We start from the raw sequence: 17,561 nt of genomic DNA, 5'->3' as shown, positions 1-17,561 counted from the left end.
ATTGAGTATTACAAACAAAATTAAAAATCTCTATGGATCCCTTGAAATAATTGTGGTTAGCACCCACTACCCTCTCTAGATGCTGCTTCGTGTTTGAACTGTGCCTTGTGTATGCTACAAAAACATGTAGTTCCAACACATCAGACATATGAACATAATTTTACAAAGTTAGAAAAATACGTTTACATTATTTTTCAACATGCTGTGACTTTCTTTTTTGTCTGCAGTGTCAGCCACAAGAAGCCCCTTCTGTGACTATGAAAAGAGAGTTTGAAATATAAAAATAAGTGAGATGCGTAAAAATATCAAACAATGAATAACAAGCAAAGAATTCTTTCCATTCCACAAGAGAAGTCATCTGTTTTGACAGATGGCAAAGTTCAAGACAACCAAATACAGGGAAGTAAGCTGTAACACAAGAAATGTCCCTGTACAGTGCTGGAGGTAAAAATATTTGATTTAATCCGTTACTAAGAGAATTCTATTTTTACATTATCACAAAAATGTAAATGAAATTAAAATGGAATAGATACAGTAAAGTGTCTGGATTGTTTTATTATGGTGCTATTCACCCTTTATTGAACCCAAAAGGTCTGAATAGGCACATATTTCAGGCAAGACCTTTACATTTTTGCTCAATGTTTGAAACGTATAATGTGAAGGTTGTTGTAGAAATTCAGAGAGTAGCCATGGGCTGATTTCACCCATTGTCCTCATCAGCCTGGGTTTTTCTGACCTGTAACATCATGTCCCAAGCAGCATGTGTTCAGGTAGGTTGGCAACATTTATTATTTGAAACTACTACAGACACATGTTTTATTATCCTAGACAGGCCCAGACACTGTGTTAGTTGGCTGGCTGTCACTTTGGAGATATTTATTACGACTAGTTTATTTTGCATACTTTTGTGTCATTTCAGTGAAATCTCTCTGGTCTATCATACACACAGTGAAGTAGATTTGATGGCTTTGACATAGCAGACAGAGTATAAGATTTATAGCAGAAAAATATCAAAATCTAATTAGAAGATCTTTGGGTGAGCTTTAAGAACATAGTGGACAAGGAGGACTACTGAGAACTGAAGAACAATGGCAATGGGTTTTTGATCCTACTGCACGTACTGGCTTTGGGGGAGCCTAGGCAGTTTGGATGTCACCTTACTAGACCTGGATGGAGATGGGTGGTCCTTGGACTTCCCACGGGGCAGGATTGCTCTTTGGGCTGATGAGGGAGGGGGACTTGATCGGGGGAGGGGGAGGGAAATGGGAGGCGGTGGCGGGGAGGAGGCAGAAATCTTTAATAAATAAATAAATAAATTAATTAAACACATATTTAGAAATGGAACTACCACAGTAAATAAAGTGGAAAATTAAAAAAAAGAAGTCATGTAAATGTTTTGAACATTTTTAAAGCTATGATTGTGTTGATTCCTAGTCCACTACTTGTTGTGAGGATAAATTGATAATGGCAATTAACTGCTTACCATGTTGCACACTTCATAACTGTTATTAAAGTCCAAATGAGGATGATACTTTCCAGTCAAGGTATGCTGGTGCCAATATCCTATCTAAGCATTCTGATAAATGTATTTGCAAAATTACTTTAAAGTTCTTATTTAAATATTAGGGGATAACACAGAGAAAAGGTAATATACTCTTTCTGTTTATTCTTAAAGCTACTCAATGGTTTGCAGTGTGGGCTTCAGATAACTTGCTAAGGAGACTGAATTCATTCTCTATTGCTACAAAATAGATGACAAGCTCCGTGGTTTGAACAGCACCCACTTATCAGCTCATATTTCTGTAGGCCAGTACACTGTGTTCTGCCTGGCCAGAAATGCTGCTCATCTTCCTGGGTTTGGTTTTGATTCTAATCTGAGTCTTGAGTCTTCCTGGCTCACTGATGATGAAGAATGGATTTCCTCAGCTATGAGACTGAAGACCTCATTTTTAAATTGGTTTAAAAGTTTTGACAGTTTCTTACTTGTATATAACGTATTGTGATCATATTCCCTTATTACATTTTCTTAACAACCCTCTCATGCCTGTTGACTCCTTCCTTCCTCCTTCCTTCCCCTCCCCCTCATTTTCACATCTTCTGTCATAGTTCCTGTGCATTCATCATCACAATGACTATATCATATTTTGAGTCAATCATTTTGCAGTATTCCTTCCTACCCTCTGGTCCTACAGTCTTCTTTCCTCTCTTCCTCAATGTCCCCTGGGTCTTGGAGCTGGTGAAATAGATGTCATATTAAGGGCTGAGTACTCAGCAGTCCCTTATTCTCAACATCCTTTGTTACATTGGGAGTTTCTGCTTTGTTGGCTGCCTACTGCCAACTGAGTTGAAGCCTTCATTTCTGCTTCTTGTCAGGACATTGTACTCAGTTCTTAGAAACCACTCGTTCCTTGCCACATGGCCCTCATAGACAGCCCACTGTTGGATATTTGATTTACTCCAGGCTAGATGGAGTATGACTTTCCAGTTTCCTATTTTCAGCTACTAGAAAACAAACAAACTTAACACCTTTTCCTTTCAGTGCATAAATGACTGGAGTCAAGTGTGCCTTACTGACAGAATACCACTGGCCTGACTTAAAACACTCTTATTGGTCTGTCTATGTTTTACCCCATTCCTGAACAATGATGGGGCATTGTTGATAGCATTCTTGTTGAGATCTGGTGTGTTTAGGAGTATGGCTATAAGGAAAATCCTTATGGGGGGTGTTGGCAGAAAGCAATATGGGATGCTGAGAGTTCAGAGCTGGGAGATTTGGGTGTCTACTAAATTGGTCAACCTCACAGTAATCTTTTTGAAAAGTGAATGATTTGTATTCCTACAAATGTGGTCCCTTGATGGTTTGGAGAGTTTGGGATACTGTAGACTCAACTGGTAAGTCTAGACTTGAGAAACATGATCATATATGACCTGCAGTTAGCAATGAATGCTTCATTAGTAACAACGAAAGTACCCACTGCTAACTTCTGTGTCTACTAACCATTTTTTGTCTCTTTTGTGCAAAAATATAAATATAATCCTTTGACAAATATACATGACAGATTCTGGTCACATTCATTCTTCCTCTCCAGATCCTCTCCTTCTCTTCCTCTTCCTCCCAAGTTCCCACCCCAATAGGATTACTTTTTTTTCTCTTTGCTGAATTTGAAAGGCACTTTACATTTTTGGTTACGAATTCCTTCTCAGACCTGTGACTTGTAAATGTTTCCTCTCACTATGTGCTTGCTTTTCAGATTGTGATGGTAAAAACACTTTTAGTTTTGATTAAGCCAAATTTATTTTTCTCTTCAGACATTTATAATCTGGTGCTATTACCAAGAATGCATTTTTCTATCTAGATCCTGAAAACATAGTCTCATGGTTTCTTTTAAGAACTTTGTAGATGTAATTCTCACATTTAGAGCCATGATCTGTTCTGAGTTTTTGAACCATCCTAGCACCATTTTTGAAACTCATTGAATTTTTATGAAAATCAAAATATTAATAAATTTAAAGAATTTTAGATAGTGCAGGAGGAGGCATAGTGGTTACAAGTATACATTTGCTGTTATTATTTTATCATTTATTACACTGTCTGCTTGTTTCTCTCTCCCAAGAGACTATTTCAGCCATTATACCAATATACCTTGTCTATTATCTGAGAGACATGTGATGGTTGATTTTGTTGGATAGATGGATAATAAGCGGGCTTTTTTTTCCCCTGATGAAACACTCAGTGATTGAAGCTCTGAGCAAATGCTCTCCGTAACACTGACGATTCTATTGTATTTGACTGAGTTTTGAAGCTGTCTTAGGGTTTCTGTTGCTGCAGTCAAACACCATGACCCAAAAGCAAGTTGGGAAGAAAAGGGTTTATATTTGACCTAAACTGCCATATTGCTGTTCATCATCTAAGGAAGTCAGGACAGGAAATCAAACAGGGCAGGAACGTGGAGGCAGGAGCTGATGCAGAAACGGTGGAGGGGTGCTACTTACTGGAAAGCTAACGTGCCTTCTTGTAGAACCCAAGACCACCAGCTCAGGGATGGCACAACCCACAATGGGCTGCACTATCCCCCATCAACATTAAGAAAATGTCTTTATGGCCAGGTCTATGGTAGCAATTTCTCAGTTGAGATTTCCTCTTTTCAGATAACTCTATTTTGTGTTTTAGGTTGACATTAGATTAGCCAAGAACATCTTAACACTTAGAGCATGTTAGCTATATGTTCTTTAGAGATATCATCACAGAGAACATGGCCTATAACCTCTAAATGCAGATCATTTTAGGATCTAGCATAGAACCTCTTAGGTATATTTTTCATTCTGATGCTGCTACCCCCATCTTTCTGCTTCCTCTTTCCTTTGTTCTGAGTGTAAGCTCAGGATGGAGGAACCTCTCCGAGATTAGTTCCAACTCTCTTTAATATTAGTTGGATCCTTTTGTTTCCAGCCTCTCCAAGCTGAAGGTACAATACTTACTCCAGCCCCTTTACAGTCTCCACCAACATTCTTTCCCCAGATGATCTCACCTGGTTTAATAGCTTTAAATACCATGTAAGTGTTGAGTCTCCAAACCTGTTACTCCAGCCTTTGCTGCTCACTGAGATCCAGACTTACATTTCAATTGTCTAGCTCATGTCTCAGCTTAGATATCTAGCAGGAATCTCAAGTGCTATAGGACCAAAACAGGTTGCCACCCACACACATGAGACATGTTCTTCTCTTCCTTCTCATCTCGGCAAGTGACTCATGAAAGTCTCTCCAGTGATCAAGTTGAAACTTTAGAATTGCTGCTAGTTTTTTTCCCCCTTTTCTTACTCCTACAAAATATATCAGGCCAGTATCTTATTGCTTTCCTCTTCTCTGGTTTCCACCTGAGGAGAACCTCTGGTCTACATGCACAATCCAGACTAGTACCCTCTGACTGTTTTCTCCCACCGTAACCTGCCCTGGATCTGTTATTTACACGACTGTCCAGGAGATTCACTTTAAAAGATAAATTTGATCACATCACTCCTCATTTTAATCCCTCAAATGAATTTCAGTTATACTAGAATAATATCCAAATTCCCAGGACCAAAAATTTTAGTTACATGATGCTAAACATTGACATTTATATAAAGAGCATATACTTGATAACATGAGATCTCTACCAGTTTAGCCTTTCCAGATTTGCAAAGGAAACACAAATGAACAAACAATGCACAAGAAGAACAAAACAGAACAAAAGCCACTGGATTTGGTGAAGAGCAGGTAATTGATGGAAGTCTGTGGAGTCTCCTCCTGTGGTGTGTGGAGAAAGATGAGAAATTCTTTCTTTTCACTTCAAAAAGCTGCAACCATGAGCGTCCATTGTGATATCAACAATGCCCACTGTGTTATGTCTTCATTTGGGAGTCATAACAGATTTGGGGTCTTCATTCTGTCAGAAGGATGTAGAGGGTGCAACGGGTTATTTTTGCCAACCTGATACAAACTGACAAAACCTATCATCTGGGAAGAGGAACCTCAACTGAGAAAAGCGAGTCTAGAAGATAGGCCTGCGGGCAAGTCTGCAGTGCAATTTCTGATTAATGATTGATGTGGGTGGGTGCTTCCCATGCAGAGTGCTGCCATCCCTGGGCACATGGTCCTGAGTTAGATAAGAAAGTAGACTGAGCAAGTCATAAAGAGCAAGCCAGTAAGCAGCTCTCCTCCATGGTCTCTGCTTTAGCCTTGAGTTTTTTGCCTTCACTTCCTTCAGTGATGCAGTGTAACCTGTAAGCCAAATAAAACCATCTTCTCTCCAAGTTGCTTTTGGTCATGTTTATCACCACAATAAAGAAACCATACTAACACATAGGTAAGACCCAAGTTGGCTGTCTAGATTTTGGAGATCACAGGTATAAGTTTCCACATACACAGTTAACTGAACTGAATATGTGACTGACCTACACACAAGCCTGTAGTGTATTTTCTGGATTAACACCTGATGCAGGTGGGCCCACCAGGCAGACAGGGATACCCAATGGGGTCGTGATAGGTTCATCAATAAATTATGCCAAGGAAACTGGATATACAGGGGTAAAAAGGTCTGGTAGGAAATCTTCAGATCTCCAACAGAAACCCAGGAAGGAGAAGGCTATAACAACTCTTTTTCACGTCCGGTAAGCACAAAGTCAGGTTTTTGTTCTAGTCCCAGTAACTTCTTCCCGCCCCCTCTCCATTCTCAACATCAGCCCATCCCAGAGTGGTTGAAACTGCCTCTATGTTGCTACCTGGAATTCATATATCAGGTAGTTTAAGGCCGCTTTATTACTTGGGTTGATCTTCTGATAATCTATGTGACAAAAACGTAAAGAAGAGCTCTGCATTCTGCTTTGGCTTGCCTTCTTTCTCAGAATCAAATTGAAAACAATGGTGAGGGAGAATGCATACAGTGACAGTCAGATAATATCGTAAGAATGAATGTCGGCCCACTGCCAGGCTCTGCTTTCTGCGGCCTCTCCGCTCACACATACAGTCCTGAGAAAATTTCTCCTGACTTCCTCCCCGTCCCTTGGAAGTAAGAAGGAGCAGCTTTCACTCTCCAGCAACCTCCAGGAGTCTTCTTTTATTTTCTTCAAAGAACTGATCAATATTTGAAAACATCTTGTTCGTGAGCTTGTTCTTTATCACTTACATCCTCTAGGACAACGGCGGCAGCAAACTCAAGTGCTCAGAGATATGTGCTGAGTGCCAGGGATACAGCTAACAAGAGAGGGCGTGTGTGTGGCTCTAGGATGCGTCCCCTGAATCACAGCAAACACCTCAAACATTTTAGTGAGTAGACAAAGAAATACATGAAAAACAATATAAGAACCATAATAACGACAAGAACACATATCCGGATGATTTTAGTGAAATTGCTCTTTTTATGGTAGGTTACTAATTGTCATACAGTGGTAGTAGGGCCTCTGGGTCCAAGTTGTGGTTTGATGAATTCAACCAATAGCAACTGGAAAACACAGCGAAACTATGTCTGTAATGACCATGTAAAGACTTTTCTTATTCCTCATCGTTATTACCTAAAAATATCCCTGGGATGCCTGTTCTTTTTTGAAGGGAAATGGAGGAGGAGTGGATTTGGGCAAGAGGGGTGGGATAGGGGGAGTGGGAGGAGTGGGGGAGGGGAAACTGTGGCTGGGATGTAGTATATGAGAAGAGTAAAACAACCCTAGCACTTTACTTACGCAGCATTTATATTGAACGAGGCATTATAAGCAATCTAGAGATTCAGAGAGCATATAGGTGTGTCGTAGTGATGTGCAACTTCTAGTCCATTATGTCGAGGGACTGGAGCGTCTTGAAGAGTTTGGGTCCCATGGGATGTCAAGGAATCAAGCCACATAGATATCATAGGACTATCTCAGTGCCCTCCCCTTATGCTGTGAGAATAGATATCACAGGACTATCTCAGCGCCCTCCCCTTATGCTGTGAGAATAACAGTTTTCCCTTTGTCAGTTGCTCTCATTTCCTCACGTGTCTCTTTTGTGAGAAAATCATATTATAACAGAATATGTGAATGCTTAAAAAACAGCCATAGAAAGAAATCAGAACACATTGAAAATATTAAACAGAAAATCTCATAATATAGATTACCTTAAATATGTTTTCACTTTGGAAATATTTTTGGGACAAGATGGCAGATTAAGAGTCATAGCCCAAGCCTTCCCATAAAGTAGCAGTAGCTTCGTCCTGGAAACAGTTGTTCCCAGAGAGCTGCAGAACACAGTAAGCTGCAGCTATGCAGTGGAGCACAGAAGCTACGATGGTGACACAGAAGATAGGGAGCATTAAACATGTGTGACCCTTGCCAGCAATCATCACAGCTCAATGCGAGAAAGAGACATTCAGCTGCAGCGGCCCCACCAGTGAAAGGTGGAGCAGGAGGTCCCTGCTGGCTTTCACTGCTGATTTGAGCAGCCTTGCACTCTGAGACGCCCTTAGCTCTTTCCATTGAGGTTACCTGAAGTTTTCATCAACCCCAGGCTCAACTGGTGGAGCTGCTGGAGTTCTGCAGTCCCTTTGCTCCAGGGCCAGAGGCATTACATCACCTGGAGCTAAAGCCACCATTGTCCCCCTCAAACGTAGAGGGCGATGTTCCATTAAGCCTGTGACTTCATACTTACACACACTTTAAAATTTGTGCTTTTGTTTTTGACACAGGGTCTCAAGTAGCTCAAGCAGACTTTGAACTTCCTGTATAGCTGTGGATGATTGTGGACTCCCGAATCTCCTGCCTCTACCTTCCAAGTGCTGGGATTACAGGTATCAGCCACCATGTCTGGCTTAGTTTTTCAATGTTCATTTTTGTTTTTGTGGTTTCTTTGAAACTCAAGTTTGTAGAATCTGGGAAAGATAATTCCTTCTTTGAGTATACAGAAATCACACCCAAGATTATATGAATATAAAAAAATCAAGGGACCACAACACTAAAGGAAAACAATAAATTTCCAGTAACCATTCCAAAAGAATGTATAGATTATGGTGCTGGAATGAAACCAAGAGCATAGGCAATGAGACACAGCAGAGAGCTCAGATACAAGTTTACACAGTGTGGTCAACTGAATTTTCACTAGAGTGCCAAGGGTATGCGGCGGGGAAAAGGTGATTTCTTAAATAATGATGCTGGGGAAAGTGGGGAAACTGGATATTCATAGGTATAAGAGTAAAGCCAATCCCCTATATTACACAACACGCAAAAATGGCTTAACATAGGTTAAACACTTAAGTGTGAGTTCTTAAATCATAAAACTCTAAGTGAAGACAGTCGAATACTCCCTGACATTGATGTGGGCACTGAGCTTTAAGACATGATCCAAATAGAGAAAGAGGGTTGTAGCAGATTTAAAAGTTCATGAACAGAAAGAAAACACTCAACCCAGTGGAAAAGATAAGTTTTCTTCAGGCATACAAACATTGCACATAAGGTTATATGGGACATAGAAGATCAAAGAAGCATAAAACAGAAGGGACACAATAACTCTCCAGTAACTAGCCCAAGAGAATGCAAACAACACGGTGCTGGAACAACAGCAGACTTATAGACCTAGGAGACATAGCCGAGAGCTCAGATGCAAGTGCGCACACATGAAGATCACTGAACTTTGACTCAGGTGCCAATAACATGCACTGTGGAAAGAATTTTTTTTTCACCGAGAAATAAGAAATTTGTAAGGGAATTACACAGATCAATAGCGAAATCATCCCCAAGCTACTTGATTTAAATGTAAAGAAAGGATCTGAGGAGATGATAGTCTTCAAAAGTGGCATACAGACAAGACATGTGCAGAGATGTGCTCGGTGCCACGAGCTTCAGAGAAATGCAAATCCAAACCACAAAGAGGCACTACCTCACTCCTGTTAGTGGCTACCAAAAGGAGATAAGTGTTGGGAGGAGGCAGAGAAAACAAGTCCCTGTTTGCATTGGTTGGAATGTGAATTGGCCCAGCAACTTTGGTAAATAATATGGATGTTAGAGAAAAAGAAAGAGAGATAGATAAAGAGAAAGAAGAAAAAACCCAAACAGAACTACTTTATTATTCAACAGTCCATTCCTGGGCTTATGTTATAACTTAGTCTAATACAGTCCTTCCCACAAGAGTGAGAACACACATGAGAAAAAAAGACTTAATTTCTCTTAATGAACTACTCACCTCTGAAAGTTTGCAACACAATGTAATATGGACACCCTGGAACCAAGGTTCAGCATGGGTTTTGGTGTGGACCGAAAATATCCAAACCAGAGCAGCAAATATCCAAAGAAACTGCGGGCAAATGGATGGATCTAGAAAACATCATATTGAGTGAGGTAATCCAGACCCAGAAAGACAAATATCATATATATTCACTCATAAGTGACTTTTAGACATAAATCAAAGAAAAGTCTACAATTCACAATCCCAGAGAACCTAGACAATAATAAGGACCCTAAGAGAGATATACATGGATCTAATCTACATGGGAAGTAGAAAAAGACAAGATCTCCTGAGTAAATTGGGAGCATGGGGACCATAGGAGAGGTAGAAAAGGAGGGGAGAAGAAGGGAGAGGAGCAGAAAAAAATATATAGCTCAATAAAAAGAATTTTTAAAATAAAATAAAAAGAAATCATTGTATCAGAAATTGTAGCAGCATTTTCAGGTCCATTGAAGTGTCAGCTACAGTAGCCAAGACATGGAGACAAAATAAGAAAGTGCTAATAAGTAAATTGGTAAAGAAAGCATGGTACATGACCCCTGTAGAATATTATTCAGCCTTAAAAATGAAATAAATAATGGGTAGTATTGTCAACGGCAGCACCCAGGCAGTAGAAGCTTCAGGCTCTGGAGCAAGATGATCAAGTGCTGCTTGCTTGAGGGGGCCCGCTGTGGCTTCAGAGAGTGACATCTTCAAGTCACAGACCTCCAGAAGACAGCTGGCTAAAATCCTTATCTGTCGGAAAGGTTGATCTGAGGAAAGGTCATGGCTAACTGCCTAGCCTACAAAGGAGACAGGCAGTCTGCACAAGCTACAGTTTCACAGTGTTAAGCAAGAATGCCTGGACACATACAACAAAATTTGTCAAGAAGTGTTATCTCAGATCCAAGAAGACAGCTTCGTAGGGACGAGGAACACATGGTGTGGCGAGCAGGATCAAGCCGTCCAGCTATGGATGTTTCAAGGAAGTTATCCAGCCGTTACAGAGGTTGTGAAGAAACTCAAGGAAAAGCAGGCATTTGTAAATTTCCATAAGGCCAGAAGTGACCTCTTCTCTACAGGAGAAATCGAATTGGCTGCTGTTGGAGATCAGTTTTGGAAAGAGCGGGACCCAATACATATGAACCCAGGTCCTACTATCTCTGACCAGGTGCAATGATTGAATGGGGGTTATTACTGCTTATAAAGATCTGCAGACCAAAGAAGAAAACCATACAGAAGGCAGTATGGCTGGGAGGGGTTTGTGTACTACATGGTCACACTCATTCAGGAAGTAGAGTCCAGAATCATGATCCTGCTCAAGGCTCTCGAGTTTCTACAGCTCTCCATGAAGAATGTATGTCATGAATTCATCTCAGCCATTCATCAAGTGAAAAAAGAAACCGAGGTCTTCCCTCAATGAGGTGATGGGACAGACTTAGCTGACTTCCCCAGGGACAACCTTACCTTCCCCTTTGAGCAAATGGGGGTAGAGTGGGGAGAGGTGGGGGAAGCAAGAGGAGAGGAGGGAGGGGAAACTGGGATTGGTATGTAAAAATAAATAAGAAATAAAGAAAGAAACTGAGGTGTAAACTGCTGTACATAGATTATAAGATCTCATTTCCTTATAATTTACATAACTATGAAGGAACATTCAGAAGATTGGACTAAGTAGAGCACTCTGAAACATCCATGCTTACCAAATGTCCCTTAGCCTCCAGCCTTTCAGGAACCTGGGTGTGGTAACTTGGCACTCAGGAAACCGAGGCAGGAGAATTACAATTAAGTCTTAAGCCAATCTGGGCTATGTGGAGAATTTCAGACTAACTTGGACCCCTGGCTTCCATAGTAAGACCCTGTCTCAAAAACCAAAGTTAAAACTCGAATCATCCATGAGTAAAATTTTACTTATGAAAAAGAATCAGCTAATTTTTTTTCTATCAAAAAGAAAAATCTGTTTTTTGTTGACAGATTTCTATAAATTTCCTTCCTTCAGGAAGAAATACAAATTACGACATGTTTCCTGAGCAATTTTTCTGAAACTCAAACTAGGAAAATAATTGTTAAGTGTACCCAATGGTTATGTTTGTAACTTTTGATCACCCTGAGATGAGAGGATATTCATGGTGTACCTGATCAGAAAGGCAGTCTCCACCAGGCACAGCATCCTGAGGGGTTGGCATGAACCAGTGTACCAATTGCGATTTTGGAATAAAAATTTCAAATAGTATTAATTTTATTTGTCGTTCTTTTTAAAATAAAAACAGTAACTCTTGGAAAAGAGCTTTTGTTTTGAAAGTCAATGTTTGTGATGTTTGATCTCTGGTTCTACTTTGGTAAGCTCACAGCAGACACTTTTAAGATCTTGTATGAAGGGCAGTGCATCCTGGGTCTAAGTTGGCATAAAGCTTCAAATACTGTCTGTCTCTGTTTGGTTTTTTAATATAGTGTGCCAATTTTGTGGCTGTTATCATGTGGAAGTCCCATTGAACTAGAAAATTAAGTCTGCTCTACAAATTGACATGTGTAAATAAAGTATGACTAAATCCCCAATCAGATGTCTAATTTTTAACATGTTTTGTTTAAAAACATTTTGATTAAAAAAAGAAACACTGAAACTCAAAACAAAACACAAATGAGCTTTATGCTCTCAAGGACATGACACTAAGCAAAAAGTTCTAGACATAGACATATTCTGCAGGACTTCACATGTGGGAGCTAAAATAACCAAACTTGCAGAAGTCAAGAGTAGAGTGATGTTGCCAGGGATCTAGGATGAGGGGATGGATGGAGAGATGTTGGTCATGGGGTACCACATTCCAGCTATGCTAAACAGTTCAGTCCTGGAGGCTAAATGGACAGACATGTGCCAGTGGCTGTTCATACCAAAGGACGCACTTGCAATTTGCTGAAGGAGTAGGTCTTCTGTGTCTTTGGCACATATAAAAATAATTGAAAAATGTAGCTCTCTGAGATGACAGGCATGTTAAAGTAGCTTGTCTTTCTACTCTCTAAGGTTGGTACTAGTAGACAGGGCTCACTTGTGTCTTCTAAACTGTGGTAGACAAACCTAAGGTGGCTTTCAGAACACCAACCCTGACTTTTGCAACTCTGTGGATTACTCATTTTCCCAGTTGATAAGAGTTGTGTCTTGATTCTAAACAAAGGAGTCCAACATGCTGTGCCATCTGTGACAGAGCTGTGTGTTTTCAGTCAATAATTCTAGAAGTGTATTGTTTGTGTCTTGCTCATACTGCACCCTGCTGGTCTAATGAAGTCAGTGGCCATAAATAACTCACTTGGCAAAGACTGGGGACAGCTTCTATCTCAATCTTTGTGGGACCTAAATGCATTCCCACCAATATCCAGGAGGAAACAAATGCACTCAGTCCTGCAAACCACAAGGAAATGTATTCTCTCCCTGGAAAGAGAGCAGTTAGATGGTTATAAATTACTTATACCATAGTGGTCATGGGAGATTTAAATAGAGGTTTGGGTAGAAAGGTAAACTGAGGTGTTGACCTTGAAGGGGCAGCTTCATGAGTGAGGGAAGATGTATGTCAGGAAACTCAGCTAAGACTGACCTTTTTAGTGTTAACATTTTTCCTAGATATCTCCCTATACTGGATGTCTATGCATTTATTTATGTGCACATCTATCTATCTATCTATCTATCTATCTATCTATCTATCTATCTATCTATCTATCTATCTATCTATACCTAATAGGAAGATGTGTGATCACATATGATCCAATGATGCGATAAGAAGGATGAAACTCACTTACCAAGACTAAAAACCCTCTGCATATATGCTATTCCAAGCGTGGTAGCATGTAGGCAAAATCGGAGAAGGCAAATCATGAGCAGCTGGTGCCCCATGGTACCCAAGCCCAGGGGATATTTGCATTATATCTGAGCCAAGAGCACACCTTTTATCTATGGCTTGAGCACTCTTCCCGTTGAAGTTCTTGCTCAGATGCAGAACCCATCCATTCATCCCACGTCTCTAGAAGGGAGTGCGAGGGACTGTGGGTAGTAGCAAGGAGGAGGCCGGGAACCAGGGCCACCACCTGTGGTGACTGGAGGAAGGGCTGACATGCTACCAGCACTGACAGTTTTCTTCATGCTGATCTTTGTCCTGCTTTGTTTCCTGGGGATCCTGGCCAATGGATTCATTGTGTTGATGCTGAGCAGGGAATGGCTACGGCGTGGTAGGCTGCCTCCCTTGGACATGATCCTCTTCAGTTTGGGCACCTCCCGATTCTGCCAGCAGTGTGTTGGTCTTGTGAACAGTCTCTACTACTTCCTCTACCTGGTTGAGTACTCCAGGGGTCTTGCCCGGCAGCTCATTGGTCTTCACTGGGACTTCTTGAACTCAGCCACTTTCTGGTTTGGCACCTGGCTCAGCGTCCTGTTCTGTATCAAGATTGCTAACTTCTCGCATCCTGCCTTCCTGTGGTTGAAGTGGAGGCTCCCGGGATTGGTGCCCCGGCTCCTTCTGGGCTCTATCCTGGTGTCCTTCATTGTAACTCTACTGTTCTTTTGGGGAAACCAGTCTGCATACCAGGCATTCTTAAGAAGAAAAATTTCTGGGAACACAACCTTTAAGGAGTGGAACAGAAGGCTGGAAATCGACTATTTTATGCCTCTGAAGCTTGTCACTATGTCCATTCCTTGCTCTCTCTTTCTGGTCTCAATATTGATGTTGATTAAGTCTCTCAGGAGACATACCCAAAGAATGCAGCACAATGCCCACAGCATGCAGGATCCCAGCGCCCAGGCTCACAGCAGAGCGCTGAAGTCACTCGTCTCCTTCCTGGTTCTTTATGCACTGTCGTTTGTGTCCATGGTCGTGGATGCTACAGTCGTAATCCCCTCAGATAACATGTGGTACTGGCCCTGGCAAATTATACTTTACTTGTGCATGTCTGTACATCCATTCATCCTCATCACCAATAATCTTAGGTTTCGAGGCACATTCAGGCAGCTACTCCTGTTGGCCAGGGGTTTCTGGGTGGCTTAGAAGGCTTGGTCTCTTTACAGAGACCCCTTGAGGAGAGTCAGGTGAGGTTAACCACCCTTGAAGTGAACTCACCAACATGAAAATGTCTGTGTAGGCAGACATGAGGGTCACACTGTGGGCTTCCCTCCTTGGGAAAGCCGAGAAGAAAACACAGGGACTCAGCATTCTTCCTTACCATGGGAACTAAGAAAATGAAGATTCTGAATCCTGAGCAGCCAGTATTGACTTAAAGTGCAAAATGCAATATGTTCTGTTGCTTTTGTGTCTTTTATTCCTTTGTTGCTGATTGTTGCTTTAGGTAAAAGTCTTGATCAACGGGATCACCTCATCTTGGCTGGCTATTTGGGAGTTAAGGAAAAGATGTTTGTGTCTCAGCTGAACTGGGATGTAGCTGTGCATGGAAAGCAACAGTGTTCTTGAGGGCCGAGCAGCAGTCTGTATGGGAACTCCAAGGAACAGGTGGCTGTGGCCGCAGTGGTCTGGGCTAGGAGTTCTGATCCCTTTCCACCCTATGCAAGTTATTTTCTCTTGCCAATTTTGGAAAGTTTGGCTTTGGTTTTGGGACAATTACTGGAGAAATTCTTGCTGCTACTGTTTTATTTCTCATTACTATTTTCCCTTTCTGGCCTTGAATTTTCTCCTCTTTGCAGCTTCCCCTGATCACTATTTCTTTCAAAAAAGACCAATGTGGTTGCCTCATTTTCCTGTCTTAGAAAACCTTTTTACTCCTTCAAGCAAATGTTACAAACCCACATCTGCACTGCATAAATATGTTCTTTTTAGTCAGAAAAACAGACACAAGAATCTCACTTTTTTTACATGCAAATGCATTTTTTAAAAATCACTGAGTAAATGTCCCAAATATGATTTAAAAATGAACTTGCTCCAATTATTATACAAATGCTTTGAAAGGTAATTTTGGGAAAAAATATGGTTAGACATGGGTGTTTGTAAGACAGAATGAAAAACTCTTGGTAGTCTATGCCAGCTCATTGCTCTTGCTTTACCCCTTTGTAACCATTTTGTTGTTCTCTCCCCCCCCCCCCCATTGGGTGAACTGTAATATGTGATTCGAATTGACATTTATAATTAAGTTTGGAATAACAGAACTTGTGGTTTCCAACACTCTTATCTGCCATGTGGAAACAGCGATATTTGATGAATGACAATGACGAAACTGATGCCTGCGTGTGTATTCATTGCTATTCAGGAAATGACGTGTGTATTCATTGTTATTCAGGAAATGATGTGTGTATTCATTGCTATTCAGGAAATGACGAAACTGATGCCTGCATGTGTATTCATTGCTATTCAGGAAATTCTGGCATTTAGGAAAGAAGAACTTTTGCTACAAGGTGTCTATATGCAAATTTCAGAAACCAGTTTACAACTGGATTCCTGACAGAGAGAAGTTGCATTCTCCCCCGAGTGAAAACACTTGCCCCGTTTCAGGGTACATGGGACTAAGTGAGCACGGGCTGTGGACTGTAGTGTGGAAGTAAGTGGTTCTGCATGCTAAATTTAGACATTTCTATGGGTAATACATTGACATGATTAAGAACTCAAACTGTATTGACAAGTGTATTTGGAAAATCTCCCTTCTACCTATCTTGTTGGGGGCCACTTTCAGCAGTTTTACGTGTGTGCTTCTAGAACTATTTTATTCTGTCTTAATACCGACATAAGGAAGCAATCCATTGACTTACACTCTGGTAACTCCACCCTCCTAACCAAATGACTTATTCACTACGTGGTCTCTGTGTCTTTCTATGCAAATGGTTGTGTAATCCATGTGTTGCTCAGCTCCTTGCTCCCCACTTCACAGTATATCTCAGAGGTCTGCTTATGTGGGCACACATTGAGCCTTCTCACTTTGTTTGTGTGGTATAGGTGGAACATGAATTCATCAGTCACCTGTCAGTGGTCATCAAAGTCATTTCTTATCTTTTGGTATTATGACAATATAGGGACTGAGGATCTGGGTCATCAGATAAGAGGCTTTGCTCTGCAAGCGTGAAGGCCTAAATTTGAATTCTCAGCATTACCAAAAAGACTGGGTATAGCTGTGCTTGCCTGTAACCATGGCACTGGCGAATGGAGACCAATAGATCTGAGAAGGCCTAAAAGGTAAGCTAGCCTGGGCCAAAAGGAGAGCTTCTGGTTTAGCAAGATTATCTCAAGGGTGAGGCAATGAAATGGGTAGATGCATGATATCTTGCTCTGGCTTTTGTATGCTCTGAACACATGAGCGTGTACACCTGTATATGCATGTGCTTGCATCACATAGTACTCCACAAGAAAGATGCATGCACACACACACACACAAACACACACACACACACACACACACACACAAACACACACACACACATCTTGCATGTGTTCACAGTAACCATAGACTAAACTCTATGAAATGGGCTTTGTCGAATGGCATATACCTTTCAACTTTTTGCTAAAAATTGCGCTCCCTGGGTTTGCCACAGTTTACTTTCTCACCACCAGGCAGCTTATTTTCACACTTTTTATTTTTGGCCAACCTGTTAGTTAAAAAAAAAAGATGTATTATATGTTTATAATTTCTATGATTCCTTATGATAGGATTGGTGTTATCTTGCATGTAGAAATCAGTTCTTCCTTTGTCACATGTAATTTAAATTTTTTGCTTGATTTTAATAAAAACTTAAAAATACTCACTATGAGGAATAATGGTTCATAGGAAATTAAAAATATAATTGTGAGTTTTTTTTTCCATACAGGGTTTCTCTATGTGATAGTTCTGATTGTCCTGAAACTAACTTTATAGACCAGGCTGACCTCAAATTCACAGAGATCCATCTG

At 40.8% G+C, this 17,561-nt stretch overlaps 1 protein-coding gene and 1 pseudogene across 1 annotated transcript; both read left to right on the top strand.

Annotated features, from left to right (window-relative positions):
• The first annotated feature begins 9,732 nt into the window (after positions 1 to 9,732).
• Positions 9,733 to 11,122, top strand: LOC102002318 (annotated as a pseudogene).
• A 2,674-nt stretch (positions 11,123 to 13,796) lies between these two features.
• Tas2r41 (taste 2 receptor member 41) lies at positions 13,797 to 14,723 on the top strand. Its single transcript, XM_005363816.2, has one exon. The coding sequence runs from the start codon at positions 13,797 to 13,799 to the stop codon at positions 14,721 to 14,723; it is 927 nt and encodes a 308-aa protein (XP_005363873.1).
• Positions 14,724 to 17,561: the final 2,838 nt, after the last annotated feature.

The sequence above is a fragment of the Microtus ochrogaster genome, linkage group LG12 (assembly GCF_000317375.1).
Source record: "Microtus ochrogaster isolate Prairie Vole_2 linkage group LG12, MicOch1.0, whole genome shotgun sequence".
NCBI lineage: Eukaryota > Metazoa > Chordata > Mammalia > Rodentia > Cricetidae > Microtus > Microtus ochrogaster.
The sequence above is the reverse complement of the archived record's forward strand: the minus strand, read 5'-3'. Positions and strand labels throughout refer to the sequence as shown.

Bases quoted from the DNA above. Each gene is read 5' to 3' on its own strand.
- Tas2r41 (XM_005363816.2), top strand. From the start codon at position 13,797: ATGCTACCAGCACTGACAGTTTTCTTCATGCTGATCTTTGTCCTGCTT.